The sequence below is a fragment of the Festucalex cinctus genome, chromosome 1 (assembly GCF_051991245.1).
Source record: "Festucalex cinctus isolate MCC-2025b chromosome 1, RoL_Fcin_1.0, whole genome shotgun sequence".
Taxonomy (NCBI): Eukaryota; Metazoa; Chordata; class Actinopteri; order Syngnathiformes; family Syngnathidae; genus Festucalex; species Festucalex cinctus.
The window spans coordinates 18705089-18718837 of NC_135411.1; the positions used below are offsets into that span (position 1 = coordinate 18705089).

Consider the following 13749-nt stretch of genomic DNA (forward strand, 5'->3'; position numbering starts at 1 on the left):
GCTTTCTCTGAGTGACAAAAGTATCCATTATCAGTAAAGATTCTGTCCAAATGAATTCTAAACAATCAATGAACCTTCACATTTGCAATGCCAAAGTGCAATGACAATTGGCGGTCTTAAAATCCCACATAGGTTCAGGCTGACACTTGTTTAAACTACAAGAAAAACTGTTGAACATCCCTGAACAAATAGCTGAGTAGTTAGTGTGCTTTCTCTGTAAGCAGCAAGTCACTGGTTCAAAACCAGTCCAGGTCTTTTTTTTTTTTCCTCCTCCTTACCTCTCTCTTCTTGTCTCTCCTCTGTGATTTCTTGAGGCAAGGAGCTGTTTTGCTTCAAATGTTTATTTAAGAATTGGCTTGCGTCAAGTTGCGTGGAATACTCAGAGGAGTGCTCAAACGCAAAGCTACAACAGCAGACTGCAGTCGGATCGCCGGGGGCGCGGCAATCACACGGGGAGAGGCGGGGTTTTACTGAACCGAGCGTTTGACTTCCGCATTACAAAATTAGCAAAACACCAAATATATCATTAAAAATTACATTACCATGGTGTCAAAAGTAAGATTTAATCATTATATGCCGATATTTAACTGTTGGAAGGGCTTATAATACTGTGGCGTAATCCCTAAAACATTTTACTTTTATTGAACAAAACTACCACATGATCACAGGATTTTTTTTTCTAAAAAAATGTTCAATATAGAGTGTTAAATATGCTTTTATTTTTAAAAGGTTACAGCAGATCTTCTGTTTACATTTTCATTTCCGTTATCGCTAACGGACTGGTGAAGTCATAATTACAGCAAACACAGTATGAAAAACAATACTAAGTCGTAAATATAAAACAATCCAATGAAAAACAGCAAATGCAGGACAGCTGACCTCAAATTGCCCCTTGATTGAGCGTCCTCATACATGTCACTAGCACGGCAAAGACACATTCTTCAGATCACATGACTGACACTTTAAGCCGAGCTGTCGGCACGTCACACCGTACAAACTTAACAGAGCCACATATGGCTGCGTTTCCACACGGCAGCACTCTGCTCCGCATGAGCTGGACTCCATCTCGGCATTTTGGGCGAAAGGCTCCCCGAACTGGTCGTCAGTCAATCGTAAGCACCATCCAAACTCAGGTTCGCACCAAATGATCATTTTGAGTGTTAAATGAACCTAATGTGCGCTTTTGGAATGTGGCAGGATGCCAAAGTATGCGTGGAAAAATCCACACGGGAATGCCGCGGAAGCAACTTGGACCGCAAATCCCTCGACTGCGAGGCAGACATGCTAACCACTACCCACCGTCATGTCAAAGTGAGAACCCATCTAACCATTTTCTAGAGCGCTTGTCCTCATTAGGGTCACGGGTGAGCTGAAGTCTACGTCAGCTGACTTTGAGCGAGAGTCTGCGCACATCATGGACTGGTCGCCAGCCAATCACAGGCCACACAGAGACAAACTCAACTACAAACAGCCATTGACACTAACCTTTCACACCTCAGGACAATTTTGAGACTTCATTCAATAAATATGAACAGTCTTCTTCTGTTTTAAGTCTTCTTAGTAAGTCACAGTGTCCTATCACTGGTGAGTTATTTTTTTTATTTTTATTTTAAGAACAGACCTCTTGGCTACTTATGTTCTCCTTGGGACTAACTAGTACCCACTGGCACAAAAAAAGGCATTAGTCTCTTTCGTCTTGCTCCCTCCCTCCTCCGTGCGTAAATGCTCTCAACAAAAAATAAAAATAAAAATAAAAAATAAAAAAAATAAAAAAAATAAAAAGCTAGTTGGAGGCAATTAACTTCAAAAGGTGCGGCATGTTTACTCAACTCTGCAAGCAGCTAATCATATTGTGGCCTGCTTAGATTTCTCCCCATAAACAGAAAAGAAGAGCTTATGGAAACCTTGACTTTTCAAAACCATGGGAAACCGTCAAACTGCTAATTGGTCCATGATGCATATATCTATTATTTATTTATTTATTTATTTATTTATTTATTTATATAGTTTCAAATTGTCAATATAAGTTCAATGCTTAAAAAGTGCAGTGCACATGCACGTTTACATATCATTACGTCCTGAGAGATAAACAGTTAAAGTGATAAAGCCACAGATTTCTTTTGCATTAATATAGTAATCTGATTTATGTTTTCCTGACTTACATTTATGCCACATGCGTTTTGGTAGAATTGTGTAAAGTTCTTGAAGTGAATACTTGAAAGACTACAAGTTTAAGTTTTCAAGGTATACTTGACTCATTGAGCCATTTTCAGCAGTAAAAAGTTAACATTTTGTCTATAATTAATGTGGTAGCATCATTATTTTTCGTGTCCAATTGGAACCTTTAAAAAGTAAATTTTCTACTTGCTGTCGACTGATGATGACATCACCTGTGCTGAGGAAGTAGGTCACGACCAATCATGGCTCAGTTTACTGACCAAATCCAGAAAACAGGTGAGCCATGATACCTGATACCTCATCAGACGACAGCAAGTAGAAAGAAATAATTTTTAAAGGTATTAACTGTACATGAAAAATATCAAATTCAAATTCTGTTATCAAATTCATTCTGGATAAAATATTAACTTTTCACTGCTGAAAATTGTTCATTGAGTCAAGTATCCCTTTAAGTTTAACAACTTAACTGAAGCAGATAAAAAAATGTCTTTCATAATAATTCATGTTACATTTGCTATTTTCACCAAAGCTGTGCAACCAAAACATTTATGTATAATAAATCTGATATTGTTTATTTAAACAGAATAATTTATTGCTCGTATTTGCTAAAAAATACATTGGAAGGGGACTTTGAAAAATGTTCGCGTATTAAATGGTTTTTGGAATTTTGACCAACTGAAATCGTATTAAATATTTAACTTCATTTTTCAAATTGTTCGGCCCTCGGAGGAGTACCCGGAGTACCCGGAGAACGAAATGCAAACAGGAAGGCCCATCTCAAGATTTGAACCCTTAACCTGTTTGAACCAGAAAGCTCCATTTGTTCTCTATTCAGCTTGACCCTGAGCCCAAGGTCACAGACAGTCACACACATTCCTATGGACAATGTAGTCTTCAATGAAGCCACCATGCATGTTTTTGGAACGAGATTTGAACCACTACTTCACTCACGCCAGCTCAAAAGTGGATGCCGACCATCTTCAATGGTCATCGCCCTGACATATAAACGCTTATGGAACTATACTAAGTGCAATTTCTGGAGAAATTGTGTGGGAATGCTGAAAGCTGAATGCTAATAGGTGATGCATGCTAAGATGCATGTGGAATGCTTATGCTTATGAAATAAATTGAGAGATAAATTATGAAATTATGACCACCTGGTTACTGGACAATGCGCTTTACCAACTGTGCCACCGAGCAGTATCGGACACCTGGTAATGATGATAAGTTATATGTATGGAAGTGGGCGTGGAAAGTGATAGTTAAAAAAAAAGTTTACTCTCTGCCCCATTGAAAATGAATGGGGAAAGTTGATATTTAACGTTAAATTGTGCGGATACTGTCAGTAATGTGGAATCAGACGATATATACCCCGGGAGGTGTCAATTTTTTAAGCTAGTTGAAATTTGAACAGCGTAAATTGGAAGTATTGTGCGGGAGTTGTTACACGGCAAAAACGTGTCGAGAATAAAAATCACAACTAGACTAAGTGCAATTTCTGCAGAAATTGTGTGGGAATGCTCAAAACTAATACCTGAATGCTAAGCTGAATGCTTATGAAGGAAACTGAAAATTACAAAGTAACTATTAATTACCACTAGTAGTAGTAGAAGTAGTAGGAGTAGTAGTATTACTAATATTTTTTTAAGTAGTAACTTGGAGTTGAATGACAAATGAATAAAACGCAAGTTGGACTGGAATCTGGTGAAGGTGGGATTCAAATCCTCGCCTTCTGTTTACTTAACCAAGTGCGCCACTGAGCAGTATCAGAGACTGGGTAATGATGATCAGTTGTAGGTATGGAAATGGGCGTGGAAAGCGGGACTTAGAAAAAGTTCAGTGTCAGTCCCATGGAAAATGAATGGGGAAAAGTTGATATTTAACATTAAATTGTGCTAATACTGTAAAATCAGACGATATTTTTGAAGCAACTTGAAAGTTCAACGGTATAAATCGGAAGTATTAGGTGGGAGTTAATTCTCGGCAAAAAAGTGAGGAGAATAAAAATCACAATAACTTATGTGGGAATGCTTCAGCATTCACAATTAATGCATGCAACAAACGTGCGCTACCCGACAGGCAGGACGCCTCGGACTGCTGCCTCCCTCCGAGCCCATCTTGCTCCTTGCGTTTCTTGCTCCTCCTCAGGCTGCCAAATCTCTTCATGGAGCGCAGCGGCGGGTCACGGGCTCAACGCCGTGACAAACCGCATTACGACAGAGCAACACAACAAAACGGCCTCGCTTCTTCGTCACTGGTGCGCTTTTCCTTGAAATCAGATGCAGTGATTACACTGGCAAAAGCCGCCTGTAAAGGTTAAATCTTGCATATCCGAGGATATAGAATCCACAATCCATGGAGCTGGACATGACAAGTTGAGCTGTAATTTTTGCCGTCAAAACTTAGTCCTCCCCAGTGATGTCAACGCCTCCCCCCGGGGACCCTCCCACCTTGCAGTCGCATCAGAGTCGTAAATTGTCAGGTGCAGCTGTGGGTGGCGTCTCTTTTAATATAGCACCCATGGGGGGAAAAAAATAATAAAAAATAGAGGAGGCCAGCCTGCCAGGGCAAACAGCAGCGATTGGTCGGCATCTGAGCCCCCTCCTACCAGTGCACCTCCCACCTCCCGGAGAGTAAACTCAGCCAAGGCGTGACACGAGCTGCTGCTGAAAAAGCTCCTTCCACGAAGGAGAAGAAGAAGAAGAATCAAGCGTGTGGCTGTGAGCCGCTGCGGATGTTTGTGCTGTCAGCTGTCACGAACTTATGTCTTTTTTTGGGGTGGAGACCTTTAAGGTGACAGCGAGTGGGTGGGGGTGGGCATCGAGTGTGCAGTCAGTTGGTCCATTCAGTACTGATGACTGATGATGTTAGCTATGACAATTAATGTTACATAAGGCTCTCAGCACCATCCATCCATTTTCATTCATTCATTTTTATTTTCTATTCCACAAACATGTTCGTTAGTTTCATTGAAGACTTTAAAACTGCCCATCGGTGTTAAGGGTAGTTTATTGAATGTACAGGATTGTCTCCGAAAATTAGAATATTGTGATAAAGTCCTTTATATTCTGTAATGCAATTAAATAAGCAAAAATGTCATACATTCTGGATCCATTACAAATCAACTGAAATATTGCAAGCCTATTATTGTTTTAATATTGCTGATTATGGCTTTTATTTTTTACTTGGTATGAGGAAATATTCTAATATTTTAGGATACTTGAGTTTTCTTAAGATGTAAGCCATAATCAGCAATATTAAAATAATAAAAGACTTGCAATATTTCAGTTGATTTGTAATGAATCCAGAATGTATGACATTTTTGTTTATTTAATTGGATTACAGAAAATAAAGAACTTTATCACAATATTCTAATTTTCTGAGACAGTCCTGTATATGTGTTCTGGAATTCATTGGCAACTGTTCCCTGAATTTTTGCTGCAGACTAACTTTTATGAATTAACTTGGCAAGTAATTATTCATTCCATTCATTTTCATTATAGCGATAAATGGGCTGAAGCGTGGAACAGAAGTATGACAGCAACAAAAGTCATTCAAGAATAGTCATTATAAGACAAACTTACTAGTTGCACTGGTGCGAGTAGATGAACATTTTAGTTGTGCTGTCTCAAATTTTAGGGGCAAAATGCCTCCAATGAGAATACTGAAGGGCTAGAGCTAAGATTTGAACCCCAAACATCATATCTGGGAGGCAGATGTCTTAACCACTATGCTATATCTCAGGGGGCGGCCATTTTGTCACTTGCTGTCGACTAAAGATGACCACAGTTGTTGTGTCATTTTCAGGCGACAACAAGTAGCAAAATGGCTGCCCGCCAAGATGGCTAAAAGCGGGTAGATTTCGCTGCTCAACTCATTCCACAAACGCAATATTACTCAGAATAACGTAAATAACGTTTTGGGTTGAATTCCTTTTCAAGTATAATTACATATTAAGGATAACTTACCTTCATTTGTGAGGGTCATGAACTGAAATGTAGCTACTCAAGGTGTATCGCGCTTGCCCTTGAAAGGCTCATTCTCTGTTCATTTATGGCAACGTCCAAAAAATGCACAGTTCCTTTGTTTACTGACAACAAGCAGCACACTATAGCAACACAGAGGACGGGAGGGATGGGAAGGAGAGAGCAGAAGCTGCCTGGTCACTTCCAGATAAGGCCATGCGTGGAAAGACCAGCAGTTGGCTTCAGCGGGAAGCCAGAGCCTTAAAAAGGCCCAGGAGAGCATATTTGGAAAAGATGTTCATTCGACTATTACAGATAGTCATCAGACAACCTGAATAATACTAGATGAAACGAACCAGCATATCAACGCAAGCTGGTGAAACAAACTGAGCTTTCAGCGCACCCTTGTGGCCAATGTGAGAAATACCTCAGAAAACCTCTGTGAGCCAGACATACTAACAACAACTAACTTTGCTGGGAACCGGTTATGAATGTTATTATTGCATTCGCACTTCCTGTAGGTGAAATGGGGAGCCGTCCCAATTCTCTTGACCATTTTCAGGCCACGATTCCACTCGGAGGAAAGAGTGGAAGAATGGTCGCTTGTATGAGCCAAAAACACATGAGTCATCTTTGCGTAGTTTGACGCTTGATGTTTCCAGCAGGACTCCGTGCAGTTATGTAACTGTGAAGCAAACCAGTGTGGAGACCTTTTCCAGTCACTCTCATTCACACCACAATCAGCATGAGATCACAAATGTGTTCAAATGTGTGTTTTGGTGCTGTGCCCATCCGTGGAATGCCAAAACCGCAGCGCAATACAACAATTCAGCCTTGCTATCATGGACTGACAAAAAGAATAATAATAAGGGGCAAAAAACAGCAAACCAAATGTTTCCTTTTTCTTTGTTGAGAGAGGAAGCATTTCACGCCGCACAAGCAATCACTTGCCTGACGCACCTCAAGACTGTGCTAACAAAACAAAGGAGCGGATGGTTCGCTGCAAGGGAACTGTGCCCTTCACTTCCTTGTTTACATTTTGTTAGAAGTCAGAAAATGTGGTGTAGAGATGAAGAGGTGAGATGAATGAATACACGCAGGCGTCAACTGTTAGCACTAGCTGCTAGCTAGCTGACTTGCTTCTTATTGTTTGTTATATTGTTCATGTAGTATATGGCTCTGTATGCCTTTTTATGCTGGACTAACTCACTCAGTAGTTATTGTACTGTGATTAATGAGTCAGCTAACCAGCAGGGGGCATATGCATGGATAAAACTTCATTAAGCTGCCTAAATAACAGAATAGCGCACCCTGCAGTTGGAGCCCAAAGTAGACTGATGAGAGGTGTCAAAGTCCAACTATCGTGATGAGATAATGCCTCCAAACAATATAATAATACCTCTTAGCCCTTTGTAAAGTTTTTTTTTTTTTTTTTTCAATTTATTTCTTATTCTAAGTTTCATTTTACACTTAAACTTGTTTACATATTGTTTGTTGGAAAGTAGTGCAAAAATACAGATTTTACCATTGGCACAAGTAATTGTAATTAATAATTGTGGTTACATTATTGATCAAAATAATGGGATTATATTTCCGGATGATAGTTAAATTACATTAGTGATTAACTAACAGTGGGTTGATAAATTTAGGCAGTGGTGGGTTGCACATGTGCCATTTTAAGTGAATTTTTTTAGGAGGGAATGATATTTATTAAAGGGGTAAAAAAAATTTACTTGAAATTCTTTGAATTGGCAACGTTGAGCTACTCGTTTCATTGCTACGCCCCTGGTCGTCACGGTAACAACACAAGTCGTGCATGTGACAGAGCCAGAGACCTTTTACTGAGACATTTAGGAATTGTTTGAAATTGTGGCTTCTATGTTATTTGTTCTGACACAAATGGACAAATATGTGGCATGTTTGTGAAGTGTAGATTTAGGGATTATTATTTTTTTTTTTTAATAACATTTAAGCCTTAAAAGGGAAGTGAGCTAAAAACAATTCTTTACTATAGCATGTTCTTTCTGGTCCCACTCGTGTAAAACATGCTATTCTGATTAATGTTTGTGGAATATGAGTTCAGCAAAAAAGTCCACTCATTTTTATCCATCTCGGAGGGCGGCCATTTTGCCACTTGCCAATGAATGGAAAAAAAAAAAAATAAATCACAGTTGCTCAGGGCTCAGGTAATGACCAATCACAAGTCAGTTTGTGAATGTCACATGACCAAACTCAGAAAACAGCTGAGCCTTAATTGGTTGTTACCTGAGCAACTGTGATGTCATTTTCAGTGGACAATAAGTGGCAAAAATGGCCGCCCCGAGATGGATTAAAAACGGAAGGATTTTGCTGCTTAATTCATATTCCACCCACACAATATCAATCAGAATACTGTTTTTAGACTAGTGGACGTGCGTTGAACATATTGTCAAGAACATTTGGGGGTTGACTTCCCCTTTGAAAATGTGACTTTTAGTTTTATATTTCAATTGTCATTATTGACTGGATGCAATATCATCACAATAAATGTTCAGATGTTGTGGAAACTGTATGAATGTCAGGTAGCAATACTTTTTGTCGTGCTTACCTCTGCGCGTTCTGGAGAATATCTTGATGCTTGCGGGGTTGGCGCCAGGCGAGGAGCGGAAGATGCCACTGAAGCTGAGGCGGCGGGGGGATTTGGCCGGGGAGGTCTGATACCAGGAAGAGGGGAAGATGTTCTTTGGGGAACCCGAGCCGGACTTGCACTGCGCCGGGGCCGAATGCGGACATGGTCGGCTGGGGGCGGCGACGGGCTCTCCTTTGGCGGAGCTGGCCGAACGGACGCAACGCTCCCCCTGCGACACCATCAGATTGCACTTTTTACAATGCGGCCGGCGATCGTGCATGTCCGATGATTGTGAGTTAGCGAGCAGAGGAAAGACGAGTTGTGAAACAGCAGAAGCCGCCACTTCTCCTTTTTCACAGATACGCAACACTGCTGGCGTCTCAGAACTGTGTAAACAATCGCTCGTGCTGTTACATTTCACACTAATGTCAATTTGATTTGTTCGTTAGCAAGGTGGAGAATTATCAGCTAAGTGATAAGCTAACAGGCGCCATCTTGTATTATTGTTTGGCCTTGGCAGCAATCTATGCACTAAAAAAAGTTCTCGGGCATTTTCCTTCAATTTTCTGAGGATGATTCATGAATCGGACAACATTCTGGAAGTGAGTCTCTTGAAGGTGCACAATTTGGTGCTGAGCCACGAGGAATGTTTTATTTTCTTTTTTTGTCTTGGCAGAGGTCTGAGCATCACATTCCAGTTGAATGAAAGCGTGTTCCCCTTTTAAGATGTTATTGTTAAACCAACCCTGATAAATATCATTCTTCTCCACTTCCCGCTAATAAATGTTATGCTAGGCTATGAGCAACATATCAGCCTCGCCCTCACCAGCAACATCGTGCCGACAAGATGACAATCATCACACGGTATCCTCAAAATGTTTTGACGCCCGCGAAGAGATGCTGATTCATTTCATTTGCTTGTGCCAAAAGATCATCTTTTTAACTCGTTCACTGCCAGCCATTTTAGAAAATGTCAAAATTTTCAATACCCACGCGATATTACGTTCAATAATTATATATAAACCGGATCTATCAAATGACAGAATAGAATAGAATACTTTTTTTCCCCGTCCCGTTCATTTATAACTGACAGTAGAAAAATGTAGGTTTGCCAAAATACAGCCATTTTTCCCATGGACTCTGAAACTGTGTTTATTTCATATAAAATGGGGCAATGATGTCATCTACCGGTGGTTGGGCATCAGTAAAGTTGTTTCCAAATTTGACATTTACAGTAGGGGTGGGAATCTCTGACATGAGGCCGATTCGATATGTATCTCGATACACAAGTTGCGATTCGATTGAAAAACGATTATCTTTCAGAACAGAACGGTTCGATTAAGTTTGGGAACGATACAATTTTCGATTCGATACGATTCATTCCAATATTCAAAACTTATAGTGACATTTGTTGCTTGTAAACATTAATCTTAAAACACCACAAATTTTTACAGTATCTACAAATGTGTTAAAAAAGAAGAACAACAATGTCTTCTATATTTTCATATATTGAATCAATTATTTAAAGACAGCAACAAAGGGCTGGGCGATATGATTGAAAAATGTATCAGTTTAAATATTTATTAGTTGTTACTGACAGTTATAATTGTTTTTTGTTTTGTTTTTATTCAAAATAAGGATCAGGAAAACAAAAGGCTGATAATTCAATTTGAAATATAAATATTTAACCTTTAAAAAGACACCAACACAATTAAACAGAATATTTGCACATTGTGAAGTATTTCAGAAACATAAATTTAAGACATGAAATAAACCTACCGTCCAGCCAAAAGAAATATGAAGCCACCTTATGGAACAATAAATCTATCAAACACATTTTAACAACTTAATATATCCAAAAATATTTCCAAAAGTGCCCTAACCTTTTTATCAACAATTTTTGTTATTAACAATTTTTGTTTTTCTTTGCCATCACATTCATTTTTGGTTAATGTATGATATCTTTTTTGTTTTTTTAATCTGAGACACGATGATGACCACGGAATCACGACTGTTTGTTTTGTTTTTTGGGCTGTCGTTCATTTTGAGTTTGATGACGTAATTGCGGGCACGTCTCAGTTCTCCTATCTGCTGCTCATGCTAGTTGTATACATTGACTTGGCTGTAGAACATACCTGTGTCGTTTGAATCCATGCATTGGATCGTCACGGGAGTTATTCTTTTTGGCTCGCGCGCAGTACCAACGCCGGCCCGGGACATACAAGTGCACCGAGAGGACTCGATAGCCATGGGAAATACCGAGATGTACGGCACCGGCTTCTGCTAACTGTCTCCACTGTTGCATGTTGTCACTCGGTGTGCGCGCGCGCGCCGTGTCGCGAGCACGGCGTTGACGGTAGGCGCCCCCCCCCAAAAGGTGCGTAACGTCTGTCTTTGCGTTATGTTTACAACATCCGGGGAATGAAGCGTCTCTGAGCGCTACTTTGCTAGCTCTCTGTAAACACGGAAGTAGATTGAATAGTGATGCTCCTGAAATGTAAACAAAACAAGTTGAGCACGGTGCAGAACGCTTGCTATTGTTATGAAAACCATAAAGCCTCACTCGCAACCGATTCACAGCAACGTGATATCCGGTCCACAGCTTTACAAGCAATGTATCTAAGGATTCCCGGCGGATTTTGTATCGGTTGACAAGTCTGCTACCGATACGGTCGTTTAGCTCCCCTTTGTTCGGTCGAATCGGTTTTTTGTCCCACCCCTAATTTACAGTGGAGCATAATCAGATTTTCCCCCATTTATCCCCGCTCTAAAAAACACAACTGACAATGACAAGTATACTTGTCAGTGAATGAGTTAACCTTTTGTTGACCATCTGTGATCTTCCATGACACTGGTCGAACTTCAATTGGTACAACTTTCAAACTAAGTTCCCACATCGGGATTTTTTTTTTCACGGCTTATTGAGCTGTGATTGGCTGTTACCTGAGCAATGACATTACCACATTTGTGATAGCCAAAATATGAACTTTTTATTGCTGAACATTTCAAAATTAGTAATACTCCATTATAAATGTGGTGCTTTTCTGCGGTAACAACAAAACACATAAGCGTGAGGTTCGTCAAAGAAATAATGTTTAATATTAAGATAGTAGGGAACAGTTTACATTCCACCATTTAGGTAACACTGTCACAATTATTTGTTGGAAGCATCGTCGCCTATAGTCGCATCACAAATGAACGCCTGCTGCTACAGTACCCGCAGTGGGAAAAGTAAATGCCTCAGGCCTCTATTAGAGGAAATACGGAAATAGCCACTTTCTATGCACATGACGGTATATTAGATGCAATCTGGACAGCTTTTGCTGCCTTGGAAATAATTCCGTGTTAACAGTAGACGTACTCATTTGGTCCCACGTGAGACAGTGTTGTTTTGTCTGGTTGTCCCAACAAGGCTAACAGGACGGCATTTGCTCAAGGCGGCTCCATCCGCACGTTTATTTCCCCTTTTTTCATGCAACCCTGTGACAAATCAGAGCCAGCGAGAGCACACGCCCATCTCCAACTCTCACTCGCTGCTATTGTGCAAGAAGAAATACAGACCTTGTGCAAAAAGGGACGGGACAAGGCGTGACTCGCGTGAACTGTAAAAATAGTTCCACGATAAAGCGGCTCTATGAGCTACATGGCTTCATGGCTTCAGTAAATAGTAACTAGGGCAGATAGTAGGAAGAGGCTGCTTTTGTTTACGCAAATCAATATCCTGTAGTATATGCATGCTTGGCGTTAGGTTACGCTAAACAGTTGGAAGAAAATGATGGAAGGTCTTGCCAAAGGGGAAGTCAACACCAACATTTTCTTGATTCTGATGAATATTGTGTTTGTGGAATATTTAATTAAGCAGCAAAAAGCACCCATGTTATACATTCATTCATTTTGCCACTTGCTGTCGGCTGAAAATGACATCACAGTTGTTCAGGCATCGACCAATCACAGCTCACCTGGTTTCTGAGTTTGGTCATGTGATGTTTGCAAGCTGAGCCGTGATTGGTTGTTACCTGAGCAACTGTGATGTAATTTTCAGTTGGCAGCAAGTGGCAAAATGGCTGCCCTCTGAGATGGATAAAAATGGGTGGATTTTTCTGCTTTAGTCATATTCCACTTAAGCAATATTAATCAGAATGCTGTGTTTAGACAAGTGCCCCCACTTGTCTCACACAACATATTGTCAAGCAAAAAATTCAATTGATGAGTTAACTCATTCAAACCAAAACGTATAAATACCTTTAATACTTTGTCCTGCACTCCCAAAACTTTATTTATACATTTATGTTTTTTTTTTTAATGCTCGAGCATACAGAAGACTTTGATACAGCTTCTGACATGAAGAGGTTGCTTGAAGCACTGGTAGTTGCAGGTGGCAGCAGAGTATAAGAGATCAGGGCCATGTTGCAACAAGCTCTTTTTCCCAGTGTTTTCAACAGGTTTGTGAATAATGAAGAAACTTAGATACATATTGCTAATTGCTGCAAAATGGTAACAGATAGAAATATACATTTTTTCCCTGATGAAAGAAGAGGCTCTAATCTTTCTTTTGGTAGGTTCCATGTTTTTATAGCAATAGAACACAATATTCTGTGGGTCTTGCAAAAATCAGTCAAAATCCAGTAAAATAGCCGAGAGCAAAGGGGATTGCTTCAGTGAAAATGGCTGCCAGTGAATAAGATAACATGATCATGACTTATTGCAGAGTGACACACATCACTGTTTGGGCTGCTCAGTACAAGACGGCTCAGGTCAAAATCACCAAAAATGAAAGTAAAATGGAGTGTGAAGTGTTCATGTAAACAATGGAACTCATCTCCCTGGCGCAACAATATAAAATGCCCCCCAACTGGAAAATAAAGCACTTCCATTATTTCTTAAAGCAAAACAATGAGATGTCAGAAATGGTGTTCAACTTTCAAATAGAGTGCAAACCTCCACCAAGGCCAAACAATCCTAATTTGGATCAGTAGAAAACTGCACAACTTATATGCC

General features: G+C 40.0%; 1 protein-coding gene across 3 annotated transcripts in view; it reads right to left on the reverse strand.

Annotated features, from left to right (window-relative positions):
* LOC144018381 (5'-AMP-activated protein kinase subunit gamma-2-like) overlaps positions 1-13749 on the reverse strand; it is a 42791-nt gene that overhangs the window by 27076 nt on the left and 1966 nt on the right. Inside the window, exon 3 of one of the 3 annotated variants that reach the window (XM_077520493.1) lies at positions 8731-8980. In XM_077520493.1, the coding sequence (XP_077376619.1) occupies positions 8731-8980 (250 nt within the window). Of the gene's footprint in view, positions 1-4250; positions 4628-6146; positions 6294-8730; positions 8981-13749 lie in introns of those variants that run through there. The other 2 variants (XM_077520503.1, XM_077520495.1) reach the window with 2 other exon arrangements.